This window comes from Eleginops maclovinus, chromosome 4, assembly GCF_036324505.1.
Source record: "Eleginops maclovinus isolate JMC-PN-2008 ecotype Puerto Natales chromosome 4, JC_Emac_rtc_rv5, whole genome shotgun sequence".
In the NCBI taxonomy this organism is placed as follows: Eukaryota; Metazoa; Chordata; class Actinopteri; order Perciformes; family Eleginopidae; genus Eleginops; species Eleginops maclovinus.
The window spans coordinates 15267716-15288919 of NC_086352.1; the positions used below are offsets into that span (position 1 = coordinate 15267716).

At 46.9% G+C, this 21204-nt stretch overlaps 1 protein-coding gene across 7 annotated transcripts in view; it reads left to right on the forward strand.

Annotated features, from left to right (window-relative positions):
- gse1b (Gse1 coiled-coil protein b) overlaps positions 1 to 21204 on the forward strand; it is a 108633-nt gene that overhangs the window by 74985 nt on the left and 12444 nt on the right. For 4 of the 7 annotated variants that reach the window (XM_063881421.1, XM_063881422.1, XM_063881426.1 and 1 more), the window contains exons 2-3: positions 10459 to 10656; positions 17157 to 17365. In XM_063881421.1, the coding sequence (XP_063737491.1) occupies positions 10461 to 10656; positions 17157 to 17365 (405 nt within the window). In that variant the 5' untranslated portion in view covers positions 10459 to 10460. Of the gene's footprint in view, positions 1 to 8409; positions 8618 to 10458; positions 10657 to 17156; positions 17366 to 21204 lie in introns of those variants that run through there. The other 3 variants (XM_063881420.1, XM_063881425.1, XM_063881424.1) reach the window with 1 other exon arrangement.

Sequence of the window (21204 nt, forward strand, 5' to 3'; positions counted from 1 at the left end):
ATGATAGCTGGGAAGAAGTGTGTGTGGGTAGTGTAAACAAGGGTTGGACTGCCCAATGAAAGCTGCATTAAAGATTGCACAGCTATTACAGTTAGTTCATATAACTGCTGTTGGTGACAAGTAGATGGCTGTTGTGAGTAAATGAGAATATTAACCCCAATGTGTAGGTGCAAGTCTTCAGTTATTGATTGTCCCGCTTTGCTTCCTCTTGAACAGATCTCCAATTTGTGTACATTAAACTATGGGATAAGTAGTAGTATCTACATTTACCTGGGCAGTGTAGTTCATATGGGGTTTTTTTTCCCAGACATAAACACCTCCTTTCACTCTCATATCTTCCTCACTGGGTGTAGATGGGTGTGGCAGATGTTAACAGGAGCCTCGTTACCTTGTTTGACCCTTTTCTCCACAGGAGCGGGATGATTTAGTTTGTATTTTTCTCAACTTTAACATTTGTTTTCTCTACTTGAGCACTCATTATAATCTTTCTCTTGACTGAGTTTGATAAAATCTGTAATTGTACTGTTTCTTCCACTTTTTATTTGTACCTTTGTTTGCCTAACTTTGGCATTTTCGTGCTGTTAAAATGAATTGCAATGCAAACCAGCTGAGCAGAGGCAGAGTCACGCTGACTTTCTTTGTGGTTGTGAAATCCCATGCTTCAAGACCAATTCCATGAACTGCATTGGACACATACTGCTCATAAAAAGTCAGTCCTGCTACATCAGTATACGACACTCTGTTCTAGATATCCTAAGATTATGTGTATATTTTTGTAGTTGTTGTTTGCTTCTGTCGTTGCATGCCCCCAGGACTGATAAGCATTGGCCGGACAAACACAACACAGGCAATATGAGTGCAGAAGATAAGCGAATCATACACACACACAATACGGACCATACTTGACTATTGCCCTTACCAAATAGGGCCTCTTTCATTCAGCATTTTCTGGTGTGTGTTCCCCTGCACATATACTGCTGTGTGTATCTGTCTAGTCTTTGTGCTTCCTCCAGTCACACTCTCACAGTGTAACCCAGCATTGTGCTAAAGGCTACTCTTCGACAAAGGCCTTTTCTTTTGCTATCAAATCATCATCTCTCTTTCCCTCTGTATCTGTGGCTGCTTCTATTCCTCTTCAACATGTCTGTCGCCTCTGTTTCTCTTCCTCTGTCTGAGATATCTGCTGTGACTGTCATATCATGTGTCTGATTGAAGTGGGTTTTGTGGCCATGTGTTTTAATCAGCTCATGGACGAAGCGGCATGCCTGTGTTGGTGGAGTCCACAGTTGCCGTGTTAAACGTGCTCTCACACAAGATCTCGTTGCCAGATAAACTTGTTTTATCTTGGCTGGTATTTACATTTCTAAAGGGTATCCATTTTGGGGCACTACCTTTTCAGTTTTGTTATATCATAGTTTCACATCAACCATATGGACTTCCCCTTTGCACTACCGCAATATCTAAATAATTAAGACACAGGAAGCAAGAATAAGAGTTTCATTGACTAATTCATTCATCTTTACCTTAAGTTGAGGTCATAAGGAACATATGGGAATTATATTTTAGGGAAGTCATGAGAATTTGTGCTTTGGGAAGAATGGGCCATTCATGAGTCAGCACAGACCACATTCATCGGGTCTGATTTTGATGAGTCGCACACATTCCACAGGTCCAGCTGACAACCGAGCAGTACTAATGCAAGATTGATTGTACTCCTTACATATTAGATTTTCAAGATCACAAGAAGACCCTTTAGGAATAATCTGGTTTGACACTTAAACGTGTTGTGGAATATTAAGAAACATATTCTAATGAAATACTTAAAAGAGCAAAAGACACCATGGCTCTCAGCTGTGACCAATTGAGACTTTGTCATTGTGGCTATACTCACCAAGATGCATGGCCATGGCGACGGCGGAGTGTCTGCTGCTCACCCAGAGGAAAGAGGTTCATTCATCAGTCCTTACTGCATCCGCACATTCAGACAAGCACACACATGTACAAGCAGGAACACACACCAATTATACCAATTACAAGATTACAACAGGGCCACTCTTAGCAACCAGACCCCGCTATAGAAAGTTGAGGTGTGTGTGTGTGTGTGTGTGTGTGTGTGTGTGTGTGTGTGTGTGTGTGTGTGTGTGTGTGTGTGTGTGTGTGTGTGTGTGTGTGTGTGTGTGTGTGTGTGTGTGTGTGTGTGTGTGTGTGTGTGTGTGTGTGTGTGTGTGTGTGTGTGTGTGTGTGTGTGTGTGTGTGTGTGAAGCCGCTTGGGAGTCAGGGCCCATGCAGCGCACTTGGAGTGCTAATTAGGCAACCACAACCCAGCAGAGTACATCACAGAGAGAGAGAATAGAGGAGAGAGAGGTGGAACAGAGGATGGAGTGAGGGGTGCGTGCAGGGGAGCCGGCAAAAACAGCGCTCATCTCCTGAGGAGGCTTGTAGAGGGAGGGAAGGAGAGAAGGAGGGAGAAAGTTAAAAGAGGATGAAAACTGAAATATGTTCCATGCAGTGATGTCCCCCCGGCACTGAGAGCTGAACGGTACAAAACAACACAATCTATCCGGGTCTATGTGGGCTGTCTGCACAGGTACAGAAACAGTAATAAGCTTCATTCTTTGCTTCTCTTTTGAGTACATGTGTGATCTGCCACATCTGTCATATCTGCCTGCCCTGCTGGGAAGGTTCTCCTGTCTCTGTAGCAGGTGAGGTTGATTAAGAAAGAGAGGAGACAGGCCATGGTGGTGAGTCAGAGCTGACTCCCTGCCTCCTCTCTCTGTGGAACAGCTGGGCAGGGGCTGAAGCTGGCCCTCTCATCAGGGGAGCGGCAGGGCCGTGTCCCCCTCAGCGAGAGGCTATGGAGGGCACAGCCATACAGACAGCAGCTTGACTCCTGGGGCAGGGACCACAAAGAGCCCGAGACACAGGCAGAAGGCTCTTATGTGTTTGTGTGACTGAATGTGTGTGTTTGCATGTGTGTGTTCACACTGTCTAAGCAGCGTTGTGAAGCGTAACCAGACTGTTCTGTCATACGCCCACGCTGGTGTCTCGGAGAACACAGCCACACACTCCCCAGATGACATGCGTGCGCACACAGACACACACACACACACACACACACACACACACACACACACACACACAACCCCAGCAACCCCTACCACAGCCGCTGTGTAATTAACAGACAGAGGAAATGGCGCTGTTGGGGTGGGTGAGTCTGATGCAGGGAGGAGGAGAGACGAGAAAATCATCTCAGCTCGTGCCTACCCTCAAGACACAATCTGCTTCTCTGTGACTGTGTGTGTGTGGCTGTGTGTGTGTGTGTGTGTGTGTGTGTGTGTGTGTGTTGGAGAATAAAAGAGAGGAAGGTGAAGATAGGGAGAGACATGCCGGCTGGTCTTTTGAAATCTCTGTGTTTTTGTTGCAAGCTGCTGGCAGGCAGTTTCGGTGGGTGTGGGGTTGGGGGGGGCGGTGGAGGAGAGGAATAGGAGGTGAGGGATGAATAATAAGGTGTGCGCCCACGTACACGCTCGCATACACAGCCATATCATTTAAAGCCACACAAGGTAGAAGGCAGGAAGACTTTCCACAGAGGTGTGTGTGTGTGTGTGTGTGTGTGTGTGTGTGTGTGTGTGTGTGTGTGTGTGTGTGTGTGTGTGTGTGTGTGTGTGTGTGTGTGTGTGTGTGTGTGTGTGTGTGTGTGTGTGTGTGTGTGTGTGTGTGTGTGTGTGTGTGTGTGTGTGTGTGTGTGTGTGTGTGTGTGTGTGTGTGTGTGTGTGTGTGTGTGTGTGTGTGTGTGTATTAAACACAGTGACAGCGAGCCAGGTCAGAGGGAGATGCACTCTGTTCTCTGCTGTAGCTCCATAATGGAGGCCTGCTGTATAATGACAGCCCAGACACAGGCAGAAAGAACTCTGTGTCTCTCTCCACTCCCTGTCTCTCTCTTTGTCTCTCTCTTCTTTCTCCCTCTCTTTCTCCAGTGTAATTGTCGCCTTTGAGTACACCCTGTGCCTCTGTTTCAGGATTTCTCTGATATTAGGGGTTTTCTCTTCAGTATGGTGAAAAAGAGATTGGACGCATGCGCATATGAGAATGTGCGTGTGCAGAACACTCAAACTAAAACACATCCGTTCTACAGTGCCTGAGGGTAGATTGCTGTGACATTTCATCTCAGAAGTCAAACAAAACTCAACCACCAGAGCAGGTTCATCCTGCTGTGCTACTGAATGTGTGTGTGTCTGCATGTGTGTGTTCAGGTTTGCCTTTTATGGTTTCAAGATAAAGATCATGACCTGAATCTGTTGGACAGTTTATGTTAAAGCCCTTAAATTCAGGTGTCAGAGCACTTCTAGCAGCTTTACAGATGCCCTTAAGTTTCGTGTTTCTGCACTCTTGTTCGACCTGTGATCCACATTTGCTTGTTTTTGAGAATGCTTTTTTTTTAATGTATCACAACTTCTTCAAACTGGCTGCATCTGAGTAAAGGACCTGCGTGATATTTATAAACAATATATCAGTGTTGATTTTGTCAGTCACAGAGTTGTGTTTCCTGCTGTCATTCTGTCAGCAATAGGTGTTAATTTTCCAAGCACTGGTTGAGGCCATTATGCCCATGCTACATCCTGTTTGGTAGGCACTTTTTTGTATCTCTCTACCTCAAGTCAGAAGTTTCCCTAATGCTGAACTCCTAGCATTCCCTCCTCCCATCCTCTTCATCCTGTCAGCATATCTTTAGCCAGCCAGCAAGTCAATCCACCACTCGTGATGACATTTACTCATCAAGCCTCTCCTAATCGCATAGTAAAGGTTTGAACTTGTGTCCTCAGGATGAAATATGCTTTTCCACTGACTGATGTCTCGATTTCTGAATATTTGCGATCGTGATCAGAGTTTGTGAATTGAGCAATGAGGGGATTTCCTCTTATCTAGGAGCAGATGGCATGCTAAAAGGTGTTGCTTATATTGATGGTTTGTTGTGTGCTTGCTGATCTGCAGCAAATGTGTACCAACTGCAGCTCTCCACCTAATCAGTTCACTTAGGCCACAATCTGTTTATTGTTCCTCCCTGTAGTATTTAAAACTATTCTCCTGACAGAAAAAGCACTACAAATATCTATATCCCAGCAAAGGAGAGATGATCAGATAACAGGGAAGATGTGTGAGGGGAAAGTAAGATCAGGAATGGAGGAGTGGAAAACAACACAGGCTAGGTTTCACCGGAGCTACAGAAGTATTCAAAGCTGAGCACAGCAAGACTTTTAGGAATGGTTCTTCGGTCGCCTGCCTGACCACAAACATGAGCCAACCAGTTTATTACGTTGACATATTTATTGCTCATTTGAGGGCAGACTCTGACCGGTTTGGCTTTGATCCTAAGCAACACCACACAATTGGCACAGCTAAAGCCACCGGTAAAAGGGCATCTGCCGCCCCAGTGAAGTTAAGCGTGGATACACGGTGTAGGCAGTACACTTCCAGAGCATGATGCGTTGGACTTGGCCAAGGCTGGTGACTGGATCAGATAGATGGGCCTGCAGCACAGCCTGGCTAGTTTTAACGAGCTGATAGGCAAATCCCTTCCTGGTTAAAGATTAACCACTCGCAAGAGCTGCCACTGCATTATCTCCCCGCTAGCCGGGGCATACAGGAGCCAAGAGGATTTTGTGTGTGTGTGTGTGTGTGTGTGTGTGTGTGTGTGTGTGTGTGTGTGTGTGTGTGTGTGTGTGTGTGTGTGTGTGTGTGTGTGTGTGTGTGTGTGTGTGTGTGTGTGTGTGTGTGTGTGTGTGTGTGTGTGTGTGTGTGTGTGTGTGTGTGTGTGTGTGTGTGTGTGTGTGTGTGTGTGTGTGTGTGTGTGTGTGTGTGTGTGTGTGTGTGTGTGTGTGTGTGTGTGTGCAAGAGAATAATCTGCATTCCAACCAGCAAAAGGGTGGAACTGTGTGTGTGTGACAGTGTGTTTGTTTGACTATGGGAGTTAGTGATCAGCTTTGCTCCCAGCGGGGTGTTAAAACTGTGTTTACTGTATGCCATTTAGCAGTCAATCTGCTGTGTGTGTGTGTGTGTTTGGGCGGAATCGTGTTTGTGTGTGATTTGTTGTAATCTACATTCCTTTTTTTCAGGGCTTTGTTTTCCCTTAAGGGCGTAACGGCATTTAAAGGGTTAATTGCATCAGGAAGCTTGGTGTGTAATAGATGCCTTTTAACCCTTGGGTTGTAGGCAAAACATTTTTATTTATTTTTTTGCTACAGTGCCAAGAGATGTAATAAAATCACACGTCGTAAGACCTTTGCGTTAAGGTTCCTGACATTGGAAGTGAGTGCACCCGTTGTCCTCTCCTTATCAACAGGGTTATAATTTAAAATCTATCAGCGGATTAAAGGACTGTGGTTTACAGTATGTTGTTTCATCTTCAGGACTCTCTCTGATTAACTGGGAGACAATGCCATCTGCTGGATGTTTGAAGAATGAAGAGTCTGAGTCTGCCCAAAATACTGAGCTTGTGTGTTGTGAGTGAGTGATGTTGAGAGCTGGAGGCAGGCTCACTTATCTTGAAATTCACAAGACATTACTCATCCTGGGTTGCTTAGATCATGCAAATCATCATTACTTACTCTGAAATCGACTTGTGTGGCTTGTGTTTTCGAAATTAAAGTGAAACAGAGTGTTGAGACAGCTCTCTGTTGTCAGACTATGCACACCCACATAGCCTTAATACTATCATTGATTTTCACTTAATCCTGTTGTGCATGTTTTTATCTTCAGCGCCTTGAAGCAGTGAGTGTTTCACCATGCTATGGCTAAGCTATCAGCTTTTAGCTGTCAGCTCTGGGGTTTTGTCGATTTCTTGTGAAGCGGTTCTTCTCTTGTTTTTAGGCGTTATTGCCTTTGGGTTGACAGGAAATCAGGGCAGAGCATTTCAGGATGACATGGCAATAATTAGCACCTGCAACTCCCTCAGTCCCTGCCATTATAGGACGTGATGCTGTGGTTGCCTCATACAAGCTTCTTCAAACAGACAACATAAACACAGACAGCGCAGGGGTATTGGCAGGCTGGTCCTTGTGATGCTAGACAGGAAATGTAAAGGACAAAGATAGAGGAGAGTGTGGCAGTCCTGTGTTTCCTTCGGGGAGTCCTGAGGAAAGCTTTGTCGAGAGGTGCCCTTTGGCACAATGCTGGCCGCCGCAGCTTTACCCCAAACATTATCTCTCTCGCTGTCATCGCTCTCTCTTCCTCGCTGTTCTGAGAAAAGAAGCGAGTGACGGAAGGAGGAAATGACAAAAAAAACGACTCATTCACACCCCTGCAATGACAGCAGGACGGACGGAGGGGAAGTCAAACCCACGTGTTTACCCTTTTCCTGAGTCCTCCACCCCCAGCTATTAAGCATAAGGAGCCTTCACCCTGATAAGAACTCCTCATAATGTGTGTGTGTGCGTGCGTGCCTGCCTGCCTGCCTGCCTGCGTGTGTGTGTGTGTGTGTGTGTGTGTGTGTGTGTGTGTGTGTGTGTGTGTGTGTGTGTGTGTGTGTGTGTGTGTGTGTGTGTGTGTGTGTGTGTGTGTGTGTGTGTGTGTGTGTGTGTGTGTGTGTGTGTGTGTGTGTGTGTGTGTGTGTGTGTGTGTGTGTGTGAGTATTTCCACAAACTTTTAGAATTCCTTGTTGTCTCTGTTGTTTGTAGAAAATACTTAATTTTAATAAAACAATGTACATTATTTCATTACCTTTTCTTTGGGATGTAGTTTGTTTTCTTTTACTTCACTTATTTTTATGATGTCACAACAGAACAATTCTACCAATAGAGCAGCTATAATCAGGGCATATATTGTAGCACAAAAGGCTTTCTCTCATGCTGTCTCGCTTGACACAAGCCAGAACATGTCCTTTTTCTTTCCCCTTTTCTTCCTTCTCTCTTTCGTTTTGTGTGTCATGTGTCTCAAGAAGGGCAGGGCGCCTCACATATTTAACCCCCCCCCCCATCCCGTCCGTCTATACACGTGCACACATAGACAGTGCCTGTCGCTCCCCAGCAATGGGGTCAGATGTGATGACCGGCTGAGCACTCTCCCCTCCTCCTCTTCAGTTCTTCTTCTCCTCCTCTCCTTTCCCCTCCCCCTCCTCCCTTTCGCCTTGGCAGGCCATGCATGCCTGTGTCTGTTATCTACAAATGGCTGAGGAATTATAGGTTGAGAGGGGAGAAGGAGGAGGAGGAGTGAGGGAGAGTGTGAGAAGGGAGGGAGGGAGGGAGGGAGGGAGGGTGGTGGGTGAGGTCATGTGACATCGCAGCAGCTGCTAGGCTAAGAATTTCTGTTTTCTCACTTAGAGAGAGAGAAAGAGAGAGAGAGAGAGAGAGAGAGCAAGGAGGGGAGAGATAGGCAGCGTGTGTGGTGTGTTGCTTTGTTAGATAAGCTCTAAACAGTCTTTGTGAGCGGCAGCGTGCGAGAAACAGGAAGGCAGGCTGGGAGAGAGGGTGGACGGGCGAGAGGAGACAGATACACGGGGAGGAGGGGAGAGCGGAGCAGAAAGATGGTGTGTGTCCTGTCGGTGGCTGCCGGTGTGTGCTGGGCTGGGCTCAACGTGAAGATGCAGCCATGGGGGATCCAGGCGGCTCCACTCCTTTGTGCAGTAAGGAGCTCCAGCCACGCTTTTAATGTATTGGTTGGGGGGGGGGGGGGGGGGGGGTCATGAACTGCTGCCAGACCTCCGGATATGTGCCTCTGTGTGTGTATCTGTCTTTTTTTTCTCGGTATTACTCGCTTGCATGTGTGTCTGTTTGTACTGTGTGTGTTTCAGGCTTTATATACAGTGTGCTCTGCCTCTGTAGTGTGTTAGTTTAGCCCAAAGTATTTCTTTGGCTCCTTCCTCTGACTTTATTGTGATCTAGAGACGGAGGAGCGGTGTTCTAGGTTCTTGACAAAGTCACGTTACTGGACTGTGTGTGTGTTTGTGTGTGTGTGTGTGTGTGTGTGTGTGTGTGTGTGTGTGTGTGTGTGTGTGTGTGTGTGTGTGTGTGTGTGTGTGTGTGTGTGTGTGTGTGTGTGTGTGTGTGTGTGTGTGTGTGTGTGTGTGTGTGTGTGTGTGTGTGTGTGTGTGTGTGTGTCAATGGCGCCGTGTGTGTTGTAGACAGTAGTCATTGTTGATCCCATTATTAATTGCGTGCTGGGTTCATTCTGAGTGCACTGGGTAACTGGGAGGTTACAGGCAGGACAACTCGAGGTGTTGGGAATGTTATTCACCCTCTCGTGCGTGACTTGTCGATGTGTGTCTCCTTTCAAACAAAACACATACACACGAAGTAGGGAACACAATCTTTTTATAGCCCTCTCACGCTCTGGGGTAACTCCTACTTATCTAATTTTGCTATTGATATACTGTAAGTAAGCAGCTCTTATTAGAGTATGCTTTAGTCTAAGAACGTGTAGTGGTAGCTGGAAGTTTACTTTGAATGTTCATTTTGTGTGTGTGGGTGGGTGGGTGTGTGTCTTTTGATGTAACAGTTCCCTCTGCCACACACAAACTATGCGTGTCTTAGTTTACACACTCCTCTGAGCCACCTTTTTAATATGTGTGTATTTGCCCGAGATGTAGGGCTATCACACAGAGCTCTGGCATTTAGGGATTCCACTGACCAAGGGGCTGTCAACACGGTGTCACCTTTCAACCCAAATACACACACACACACACACACACACACTGGAAGGAAGGAAGGAAAGGGACAGCCGTCTCAATTCTGCTCACCAAGGCTAGAAAGCGACATGGCACTTACAAACCAACCTTTTTATATCTCGCTGTTGAGTCGTCGATTTACAATGTACCATTAACTTTTCATTTTTGAGTCCCAGAATCATTGACTTCCCAAAACTCATTCAAACCCCATTGTTTAAATTTAGGAATATCCCGCTGGAGGAATTTAAAACATCCCAGTTTATTTCCTCTTACAGTGTTGGTCCCGTTATCTAATGTCACCTCCCTGGCAGCCTTCATTGGATTAAGTGCCAAGGGATTGGACACTTTTCTTAGTTGTGTGAGGGAGCCATGGTATTACATGGTAACAGGAGGACACTCGATGGATTTACGCTGACTCTGTTAATATCTACGTTACTATGATGTACTGCCACTAAGAATTAAAGCCGAAGCATGCTCAGTAGGGTTGTTTTGTAAACTCTGTGACCATGGACCTCTTGCAGACACACAGCCAGACTAAAGCTCTTTGAGCACGGGAAAGGGCGACTTGCCCTCCTAACCTCTCGCCTCTGACCCTAAGCAGTACGAGTAAAGCCCCTCTCCCCAGCTGTCACAAACAGATACCACACTCTCCTCACTGTCTCTGAGCCCCACTTGGTCTTTCTCTCGCAGTATCTGCATTTATATGTAAGATTGGAGATATTTCTACTGAAGTGTTTTGCTGGTTCGTCCTGAATGCAGTATTGATTATAAATACTTAACAAATCTCCTCCCTTTTGTAGGCATGAGCCATGAGCCAAAGTCACCATCGTTAGGAATGATCTCCACGGCGACCCGTACCACGGCGACGGTCAGCCCCCTCACCCCGTCGCCCCTCAACGGCTCCATCGTAGCCAATGGAAGCCCTGCCGCCCAGTCTGCACACTCTGGATTTGCTGCAGCCCTACGTAAACTGGCAAAACAGGCCGAAGAACCCCGAGGTAAATCCCTACAGCCTTTGACACGGATTTGACTTTCATGACCCTGTCAAGTTTAAGTCTGTCGGACAACAGCATTCTGGCTGTATTATTAGTTTAACTGAAGAAGGTCATCTCCGTTGTGGCTTTTACTGTGCAAACATTTGGTGATGGAATTGTTTTAAAGATTAATTGCAGCTGGTTTAAGAATAAATCCGCAGGTTATGGTTGGCAATATAGTTTTATGTTTTCTCAAGTTTTAGTCTCAATGGCTGAACAATATTTTGCTGGAAAAATGGTGATAATATCCAACCATGACCCTAGTACCCTTGTATTTATCGTTACATCCAGCACTCTGACCTTTACTTCCAAACCTTATGGATCAGGTGTTCTCTACCTCCTGTACTGTATGGTTGTTTATTTGTTCTGTGTGTGTGTGGAAGAGGGTGGTTATTTAGGTGTGTATGCGCAATGATCCATGTCCGGTTTGTGAGGCTGAGTGCAGAACTGCTAATAGCTATGGGATGATATCCAAGCAGGATTGAATTAGTTGGTGTCCCTGGAGATAGTGGGACAAAGAGGAGTCCCTCTCGCTGACCCACTTAATGTGCTCTGTGTGAGTGCATGAACGTCAATATGTGTATGATGGTGTGTTATAATCCCCCTTCATACATTTGTCCTTGTCGGCACACACGTGAAACATGCCAAAGAATTCCCAACTCGCAGAGCTTCCTCCTTTGTTTGTATTTTGTGTGAAAATATGCATCAGGTGGTTGACTTGCTGCTAATTACCTTGTCAGTAATTCTGAACTACGCCTTGAGTCTGAAATAGCTGCTCAGAATCGGGTTGTTTGATTTCGCGTCTCTTCTTTTGGCAAAACTAGCTTCTAATACGCATGCACATTCAAACATAAACATAAAAACAAGAGCCTCAAGAGGAAGTTCATCGATGACATATGTATGTGTGGCTTTGTGCCCCGGCCTAGGAGACGCTCAGCTACCCCAGCTGTCCACCTTTGCTCTGGCTCTTAAATCAGATGGTCCCCTCCTTTCTGGCTGTCCCTGGACATTTTGCTCCCTAGCCCACTGCAGCCTGGGACCCAGAAACCCTGGAAATGATTTATTACCCAGAGAGAGAGAGAGAGAGAGAGAGAGAGGGAGAACACAGCTCCTACCTCTCCTCACCTCCCTCTCAATCCTCCTTCCGTTCATCTCTCTTCACTACTGCAACTCTACATGCCAGCCCCATTACTTTTCTCAGTTGGCCTCTCTCAAATAGAAAAATCAATTTCCATCCTTTTTCATTTTATTGTGAACTATCTTTTTTTTATTGCATATGTTCCATCGTATCTTCTGCTTCCCCTTTTGTGTAAGGAGAACACAATGAATGGTTCTCTTTTTAGATACCTATGTTGTTTAGTTTCCATCGTGGTGTGTTTAGTTGTTATTTCTTTAACTCAAGGCAAAGAGTTCCTGTCTGTGTCTTAACAAATAGACCAAAGATCCTGTGTGATTAATCTTTGCCACCTTTTTATTAAAAGCACAAAAAGCCCCTTTGTTGTTTTTGAAGCCTGATGACTCTGCCGTTGTGGTGTGTGGTGTGTGTGTGTGTGTGTGTGTGTGTGTGTGTGTGTGGTGCGTGTGCGTGTGCGTGAGAGAGTCATCAGGCATAAGGAGCAACTCTGCTGTGCCAGCTACAGGGTGGGCAGAGGCATGAAGCCCCTGGAGCTCACGTCACTTCTCTGTCTGACGAGCCTGTATTTATAGGCAACACACACACACACACCCAAACACCCCCACACATGCAAACAGTTGTCTTTTCAACTGTGTAAGCTTTATGATTTCATAGCATGCTGCAGCCTGCTGTCCTTTCATTAGCTGCGTTGACTCAACCTCTCTTTCTCTCTCTGTCACCCCCTGGTTTATGCTTCTACATGAGTAGTGCCGTATATTTGAGGTGCTATGACTCAGTGTCCTAAGGCCTGTAAGAATTAGTTAGGTTGAACTGAAGGCTGAACTGATTTAAGACCCGGAGGATGGCTGCTGTTTATACACACACCCTTAAGCATACACACACATACATTGTCACTTGTCTGCGGCGAGTATAATGAATAGTTCTGCGTACGGGGTGCTGCGCTGAAGAGGGGAGGTGATGGATAAGGAGTATCAGAACAGCGTAAAGGACACACTCGTCACATGTACACTTGCATGAAAACACACAATGGCACTCGCATGTGTGCGCAAACACACAACACAGATAACACACCGCCTCAAAAAGGCAGGCCTGCTGATATGTGATTAATTAGGCAGACCTGGGTTTAATCCTCTCAGTTGTTTCTTCTTAGACACAAACACACCACGAGAATGTCATGCCTGTGTTCATACCAAGTGTAGTACGCTGCCTGGAGAGAGGATGAACCGAGGGAGGACGAAGCTGTACCAGATAGATGGAGGGAATTGGCTGCTAAAAAGAGGAATTGAAAATAATTAGTGGATTTGTGAAAACCTGTGGTGTGTGTCAGACTGTGAGTATCGTTACATGTACGTCGGTGCATGTGTGTGGCCGGAGGCGCCCCTATTTATTGGGAGCCGAGAGCATGCTGGGACATCGGAGCAGTGTATCTCTGACCTCTCCATCTGGAGTGTGTGTGTGTGTGTGTGTGTGTGTGTGTGTGTGTGTGTGTGTGTGTGTGTGTGTGTGTGTGTGTGTGTGTGTGTGTGTGTGTGTGTGTGTGTGTGTGTGTGTGTGTGTGTGTGTGTGTGTGTGTGTGTGTGTGTGTGTGTGTGTGTGTGTGTGTGTGTGTGTGTGTGTGTGTGTGTGTGTGTGTGTGTGTGTGTGTGTGTGTGTTTCTTGAAGGCAAAACCCTTCAGGCTGTGACTGTCCCTGAAACACTCACAAATGAGCTCATTTGTGTTTCCTCTGTCTCTGTTTCTCTCCTTCATGTACGGCCGTGTCACGCCTCAAACGGCTCTGTTCAGACACAGCATTTAAGCCTGATGTACAGTGTGTACAGTCAGCTGGAGGCACAGAGGATTGCTCCTCTTATTTCCATCCGCCATCTTGTAACGTCTTTCTTTCCCTCACTGGCACAGCAACACACACAGTGTCTCCCCTCCCCCCACTCAGTGATGCAGATTACAGGCTTTGTGTTGCGTTGTCAGTGCATAGCCAAGACTGTAGTAGCGTGTGTGTGTGTGTGTGGGTGTGGGTGTGTTTTAGAGTGCACATGTTGAGGCTTGTGCTGCTGGTAGGGTGGCATATGGATGCAGGGTTGGCTGGGCACTGCTATGCACACCAGGTGTGAAATGGACTGTTTAATTAAGTGCTGATGTTGTTGTAATGCATGCTGGTAGGGAGGCATTTGGAGGAGGGGGTGCTTGGGTTTGGTTGGTGTATTGGTGGGGCTGGCTATGCTCGGATGTTTTGTCAGAGGTGGCAGTGGTGGTGCAGATGGCACAAGAATGGTAGGGGCCATTTGGCGACAGGGAAACCTTTCTGCGTGGCGTTGTCTTCCATCCAGTCTTCTGAGAGATTCCCTGCTGGAGATGCTGAGGAGCTGTGGCAGCTCTCTGATTGGGTCAGTGGCTGAACTGAAAGGTGCCGTCTATGCGAGGAACACTTGGCCACAGCCTCTGACCACAGCTTGGTTTGTTGGTTTTCGCTGCTGTTGGTTGTATCTTTTGTGTGTGTGCGTGTGTGCGCATGTGTGGCTCAGCTTGAGCGGTCAAGTGTGGAGGCAGTCTGGGAGAGTGGGACTGCTAATAGAGGAGGCGAGAGAGAAAGGAGCTTCACATTAATCACACGCAGCTTGGGACTCAGACAGCGCTTGCTTTCTTTCTCCTTTTTTCCTAGCTCTTCCCTTCTGTTCCTTTCTATCTTTCTCTGCGCCCCCACCTTCCCGGCCCCATCACCACACACACACACACACACACACACACACACACACACACACACACACACACACCCCTACACACCAAGAAAGTGACAATCAGTACATCTAATGAAGTGCAGGTTGGGAGCTGATGAGCCTATTTTAGACTCTGGGGACGCAGGCTTTGCTTCACTCCTCCTCTGCCTCCTCTTGCTCCCTACAGAGGCCAGCATCTATGGCCACCTTCTCTCTGTCTATATGGAAAGGGAGGACCATATGGCAGGAATGACACCAGCTTGGTGCCAATCACATAGCTCATAGGTTGTTTTTTTTTCCAATCAGATGGCACTTTCATGTGAGGGAAGGAGTGGGAAAAAAGGGATTTGTATGGAAATTGGAGCAGGGGTGTTGAAAATGGATAAGAGGAGGATGGAGGCTTGAGGAAGGAAAGAAGCTTATAGATACACATGACTTTATGTGGTTAAACTGGAAAATAACGTGACACATGCATAGATGCACGCATGTAGCAACTCTATACGTGTAGACATATCCCATTAGGCCCAAGTATCGTACATGTGTTTATGGAAATGTCTGACGGGTCTGCGTCTGATTGGCTGGCACTGTGTTTGAAGTAAAGAAGGAAAAGGAATCAGTGAAGAAATGGTAGGTGGGTTGTGTGTTGAGAGGGAGGGAATGATAGAGGAGTAATAGCTGTTTGTGTATACGTGGCGAGGAAGGACGCCTAGATGTGAACACACATTCTGCGCGCTGCAAAAAGAGAGTAAAGCCAGTGGAAGACAGCCTGTGTCTCTTTTATTTCCTTCCTCCCCTCACCTGCTTCTCTTCCTGCTCTTAATTATTTAGTCTGCCCTGCCTCTCCTCCAGTCTGCTTTGCCTCTACATGGAAGAGGAGGAGATGGGAAGCGAGGGGGATGAGGAAAATAGATGGAGTAGAGGTCTGTTGCTTAGCAGTCCATTCCTCTCTGCCCCCCCCCCCCCCCTATCCTTGTGCATGCATGTTGTGAGAGTGTGTGTCTGTGTGTGGTGAGTGAATAGGCTGTGACACTAGAGCTGTATTAAGTGTAGCTCCATTCCCCAGGCTGAGTGGGCTGCTATTGATTGGCCTAGTCTTGCACGGGAGAGTAATGGCTCTCCGAGGTGAGGGGGGAGGATTAGGCCACTAATTGCCATTGTGCAGACAAGATATGCCTCCCCCCCTCAATGTCCCCCACCCTGTCCCCGCCACCCACTCACCCATCTCCACCCCTTATCTCTCTGCTTTCCTCTTGTCTTTTTCTCTGCCTCACCTTGCACCTCTTTTGCACTCTCACTTGCTGTTTTTCTTTTTTGCTCGAATCACTCCTATCATTTTTCATCTTAATGTCACACATCACACGTTTCCTCACCACCTTATCTTCACATTTTTCTCTTTATGCCCCCCCCACACTCCCACCTTCCCTTTGCCACACCTCGCACATAGATTTTCAAATCCTCTCTACACCATCACGTCTCTGCCTTTGTTGATTTTTGTCCATTATTTAGTGGTATTAGTTAGAATGAGGTGTTTAAAATCGGTCAATATACTGACAGCACCTACCATAAGCTGACGCTGTCTGTTAGGTTGTGTTGCCCCGGAAACCAAGGCAGGGATGGCAGTTGAGTAAGAGGGCTGTGGTTGTGCTTGTCACGGTGATAGTTGGAGAGGAAGTAGACTTGAAATTGGCCCCAGGTTTCAGCTCCTGTGGCTGCACGTGAGCCTGTTTATGTACCAAAGCACACTACCTGCACATGCACACACACACACACACGCTCTTCTCCCGCTGCCCTTGCAGCCGCGCTGAAGTGTGTGCTCCACTGAGAGGGTTGTGACCCAGTTTGACTGTGATGCTGCGTTCACTCTGAAACCTACAGCACACTGTACTGTCAGGAGAGGGGGTAACGCCAAGTTCGGAAAGGAAGTAGAGAGACACTGGTTAAAAGAAGGAAGACAGAGTAATTACAAAACACTCAGTAGCAAAGAGACAGTGGGGGCAGACGAGAAACACCGAAAGTGTTGACTTTATGATAAGATAAAGATGTATGGTGGGAAAGATATGTGAGCATATCATGAGAGAGCTCTGGAACTAAAGAGAGAAAGCGAGCTGCGTGGAAAGCGAGGCATGTGACCAGACCGTGACCCTGCGCTACAGGGTTTCCCTGGAGGGCTTTGTTAATGTGGCACAGCTACAGAGCAGCAGAGGAGCTCATTGGGCCAGCCTTTCACCACCTGCTGTGTGTGTGTGTGTGTGTGTGTGTGTGTGTGTGTGTGTGTGTGTGTGTGTGTGTGTGTGTGTGTGTGTGTGTGTGTGTGTGTGTGTGTGTGTGTGTGTGTGTGTGTGTGTGTGTGTGTGTGTGTGTGTGTGTGTGTGTGTGTGTGTGTGTGTCACAGGGCTGCTCGTCCTGTTCACTGTCACTTCATAATAGGGGCCTTGGCTCCTCTCTCTGTGAGTAATTTCTTTGTTTTAGTTGTGCAACTGCCTAGTGAAGAAGGGAAGGGCATCATACTATTGTTACATTTGCTTTTTAAATAAACAACGCAAATCCCCGACTTTTAGCTTGTCTTGTGTCCACTTGCTAACTTTACTCATGCTTTGTCACTCTTTCTTCTTCCAGCTGCATCCTCCATCAGCAGTGAGTCCTCTCCAGTGTCCTCCCCAGCCACCAACCACAGCTCTCCAGTCAGCACGCCCAAGAGGGGTCCCCTTGGTCCAGGGCCTGTCCTGGTCCCCCCAGCCGGCCACAGCGTGCCAAACACTCCTCCTGTAGTCACCATTGCTCCAACAAAGACCAGCAACGGCCTCTGGAGGAGCGAGGGACGCCAGGTAAAAAGAGCTCACTGACCTTGAGCCTGCTCTTACTTCCCTTTTTTGTGTTCTCTCTCACTCTTTCTGAAGTCTCAAATGTGTGTTGTACTCTCTTTCTTTGTAGTTTCTTTAAAGCAACAAAGATTGTTTTCATTTGGAGCATGTTCGCCAGCAAAAGCATGAACACAGGCGAGCTCTGTAGGGAATAACGGACTTTGTAGATGGCCTCTGACCCCTGGTGGCAGTACGTCTTTGACATATGCACATGTGACATAGCTGGCAGGTCTATGAATGTCTGCTTCCCTCAGAATCCCCTCACCACCATGTCATTCAGCCCCCCCCCCCCCCGCCCCATTGCTCCATGAGTTAAACAATGCCAGCTGCCACTGGGACATCGAGGTGACACCGTCAACGGCAGCTAACATCTGTGCCCCTCCAGCCCCCCTCCCACTTGACCTTGGCCCAGCCCTTCCCGAATGCCCAGCCTTTAGCCTACTAAGCCCCCCCCTGTCCCCACCTCCCGCCTGACCCCCTTCACTCGAGCAGTCAAGTGCATCCTTCGCCTCGTCACCCTGACACCCGGGCAGTGTTACGTAGTGGGAGGAGAGAGAATCGGGGGGAGGGGGAGGGAGAGCTGCTTGCTTTGATAAGGAGTGGATTATGGATTATGGCCTCGCTTTAAGCCTTCTTATCTCGGCTCAGGGCTAATTTTCGAGGCCAAGCGCACAGTTACGAACAGCACTCGGCCATATCCGGAAACCTCTGAGACACTTTGACAGTTCCCTTGAGAAAAAGAGAAGGGGGGATAGCGAAGGGTGACTGAGGAGATCAGCTAGACGGTAATGTGTGGGAGTATTCAGGCTATTGTTTTCTGCCGTGGACAACCCCTCTGACCCCATCCCCTGTGGCTTCTCCTTTTACGAAAATGACCCTTCTCACAGTTCAAGGGTCAACCAGAGCCAGTGTCATCCTTTTTGCCATTCCTTCAGCATAGCAAGTTTTTAAGCCCAGAGAGAGAAATCCTCGGACACAAACTCCGTGCTTTGGGTGGTTTTGCACAGTGTCTGTGTGTCCAAGAGGTCAAGCTCAAATTGAAAAGGTTGCGCTACTGGGCTTGTGGTGGCTCTAGCAGCGTGGGGCCACCAAACCGAAGAATGAGGAGGTTAAGGGAGGTGATGTGGACATGAGGTTGGGATGAGGGGCAGAGGTCAGGAGGGCAAGCAGCGGGGATGCGTCACAAAAGCTGGCGTCATCTCCCCTATATCTGCGGGGCCGCTTCAGTAAGCATATTTTACTCTGTGCTCACAAAGAGCCACGGGGCTTTGAAAGAGACACACACACACACACACACACACACACACACACACACACACACACACACACACACACACACACACACACACACACACCACCATCTAAATGTCCCTCTTAAACAAATACGATACTGTCTGGAGCTTTGCTAAACACTGATGGATGCATAGAGAGAGGAAGCTTAGTTTCTCAGGCACTTTTACTTTTGTCCCTTTGACCTTAAGCTTTGTTCCCGTTTATGTCTTCTATTATCATTCAAGTCATCTGCCAAGTTATTTATTTTGGGCAAAACATCTTGTTTCCATGCCGTGATCAACCTGTGTTTTACAGTGCAACAGAAACGGCATGGAGTCGACATAGTGTTCATTGTTTGGGACACAAAGAGAAATGAAGATTTTAAGATAAAAGTAAAGTCTGCTAGAAGTTGGAGAAATACTGAGAAAATATTGGATGCAGGATTCTGGATCCCCTGTTAAGCGTCCAAGAAAAGCTTGTGTGTAGTACAGTTGTGTCCTTTTCTTGTGTGTTGGAAGGGTTGATTGGTGTCTCTGGCTGATATACAAGTCTGTCTGTCAGGGGAGGGGGGTGACGGGCAAGGCAGTGAAGGAGGGAGGGCTTGGTGCGTTGGCATTTTGCTTTAATGACTGCAGGAGTCTGCTCCCGCTGCTGCCTGTAATTGCTTTTTAATTGGCAATTTGGATTCATGGCTCCATCTGAGAGGCGTAAACGAGCGCTCTACAATGCGCAGGGTCTCCCACCCTCAGTGGGGGTTACAGGGGCCTGGCTCTCACAGAGGAAAGATGGCTGATAATGGATATGTCTTTGAGTCTGAGTGCTTGTATTTGTGCTCTGTACTTTGAATATGGCATGATGCTGGTGAATAGTGTGTGTTTTAAAAAGAAAGCAGTTTTTTGGCAGGTGGGGAAAGGTCAAAATGGGATGGCTGGTCGGACGTGTAGGTTCCTGAGTGACTAAAGCACCTCTCTAATGGGGGTGGAAGGTTCTATCTTTGTGGTGTATGTGTTTTTTCAAAGTGCTGACCTGAAACACCCACACCTTTTTCATACGTTTCCACTAGCAGGCACTCACACACACACACAGCCTCATGCACAGACACACACAGGGAGTCGCTCCAGTAACAAAGAAGAGCAGCATGGCAGCTATGTACACACTCATATAAAACAGGTTTCTACATGACAGTCTGTTGATAATCCTGAATATTAAAGGTGTTTTTGTTAATATGGCAACCAGAGAGTGTGAAGATTCAGCAGGCTTTGTTGTTTTACACAGGAATCGTTTTTCCATCCTCTTATAATGGGATTCCTGTGAAATTTGTCAGAAAGGAACAGTAAATTCGATTTTAGTGGTAATTTGTGTCTGGCAATTGCACAAATGGACAGTAACTGAGTCATGATGACCATGCCCCTGTCACACGCAAACTGTGAGTGATGCAGGATATTAAACACAGGTTCAACCCACATATGATTCACACCAACTTCTGGTCACAACACTTATAATTAGATTTGAACAGGCTGTGCGTGATTTGGCAATAAGGTTCTTGTGTTATGCCATCAAAGTCAGTGGAGTGAGATTTTGTTTGTATATAACATTTATTCTCTTATTTGGTCCTGCGATGCAACAGCTGGATCAGGGGTTTAATTGTGCCTCAAATGAAGGCACAGGTGTACATTGGGCTAGCTCCCCACACATAATACAACAAACATAGACAAAGTGATAAATGCACCTGTAGCATCTGTGATGTTAGTCAAGCAATGACAGCTTTGATAAACACTGATCACCTGGTTAGCAAAGCTGTGGTCTTTGTGATTATAGCAATTGATTTACTGACAGTGTGACAAAAAGCAGCTCATCCTGTTTCTACAGTCATATCATCGACAAGTCATACAAACTATATCTATTCTGTAATAAGTCAGGAAGTGTTTGTTAACAAATCTAAACTTCCAGACAGCCACCCATCCGCTGTTGGTAGTGTTGGACTTCAAGGCAGATAAAGAAAAAAGACACTTTGTGCGATATTGAGAAGGAGAAAACTCCCTCACCACAGTCTGATATTGACTTCTTTTGACATATATGAAACTCTTTTTCCAGTTGGCTGCTGATTGGACAGGAGCGTCCACCTTTCTCCCTGTGCTCCTAAAGCTTTGAAAGGATGGAAGTGGTGCAGGGGATTTACAGGGACGCCGTTAAGTGAAGCGCAAAAAACAACAAGAAGAAAATAGTAGCATTAAACTGCTGCAACGTGGGGGGCTGTCTAAGAAACAAAAGGGGGGTTTGGGGAGGCTAAACAGAAGAGGCGTTTCAGATGGGATGTTAGTGCATCAGTGTCAGGCGGCAGAACGTGACGTGGAGGTAAAGGCTCCCTCAATTGGATTTATTTTATCCTAGGCAGTAGTCAGAGAGAGGACAGTGCTGCTCTGAGGTCTGTTGCTAATCCTTGGGATCCCAGAGGTTAATTTATTTAGGCTAAAGCCACCTTGATCTCACTTCTCTACTTAATGTCTTCATCTCTATATTTCCTTTTTCCT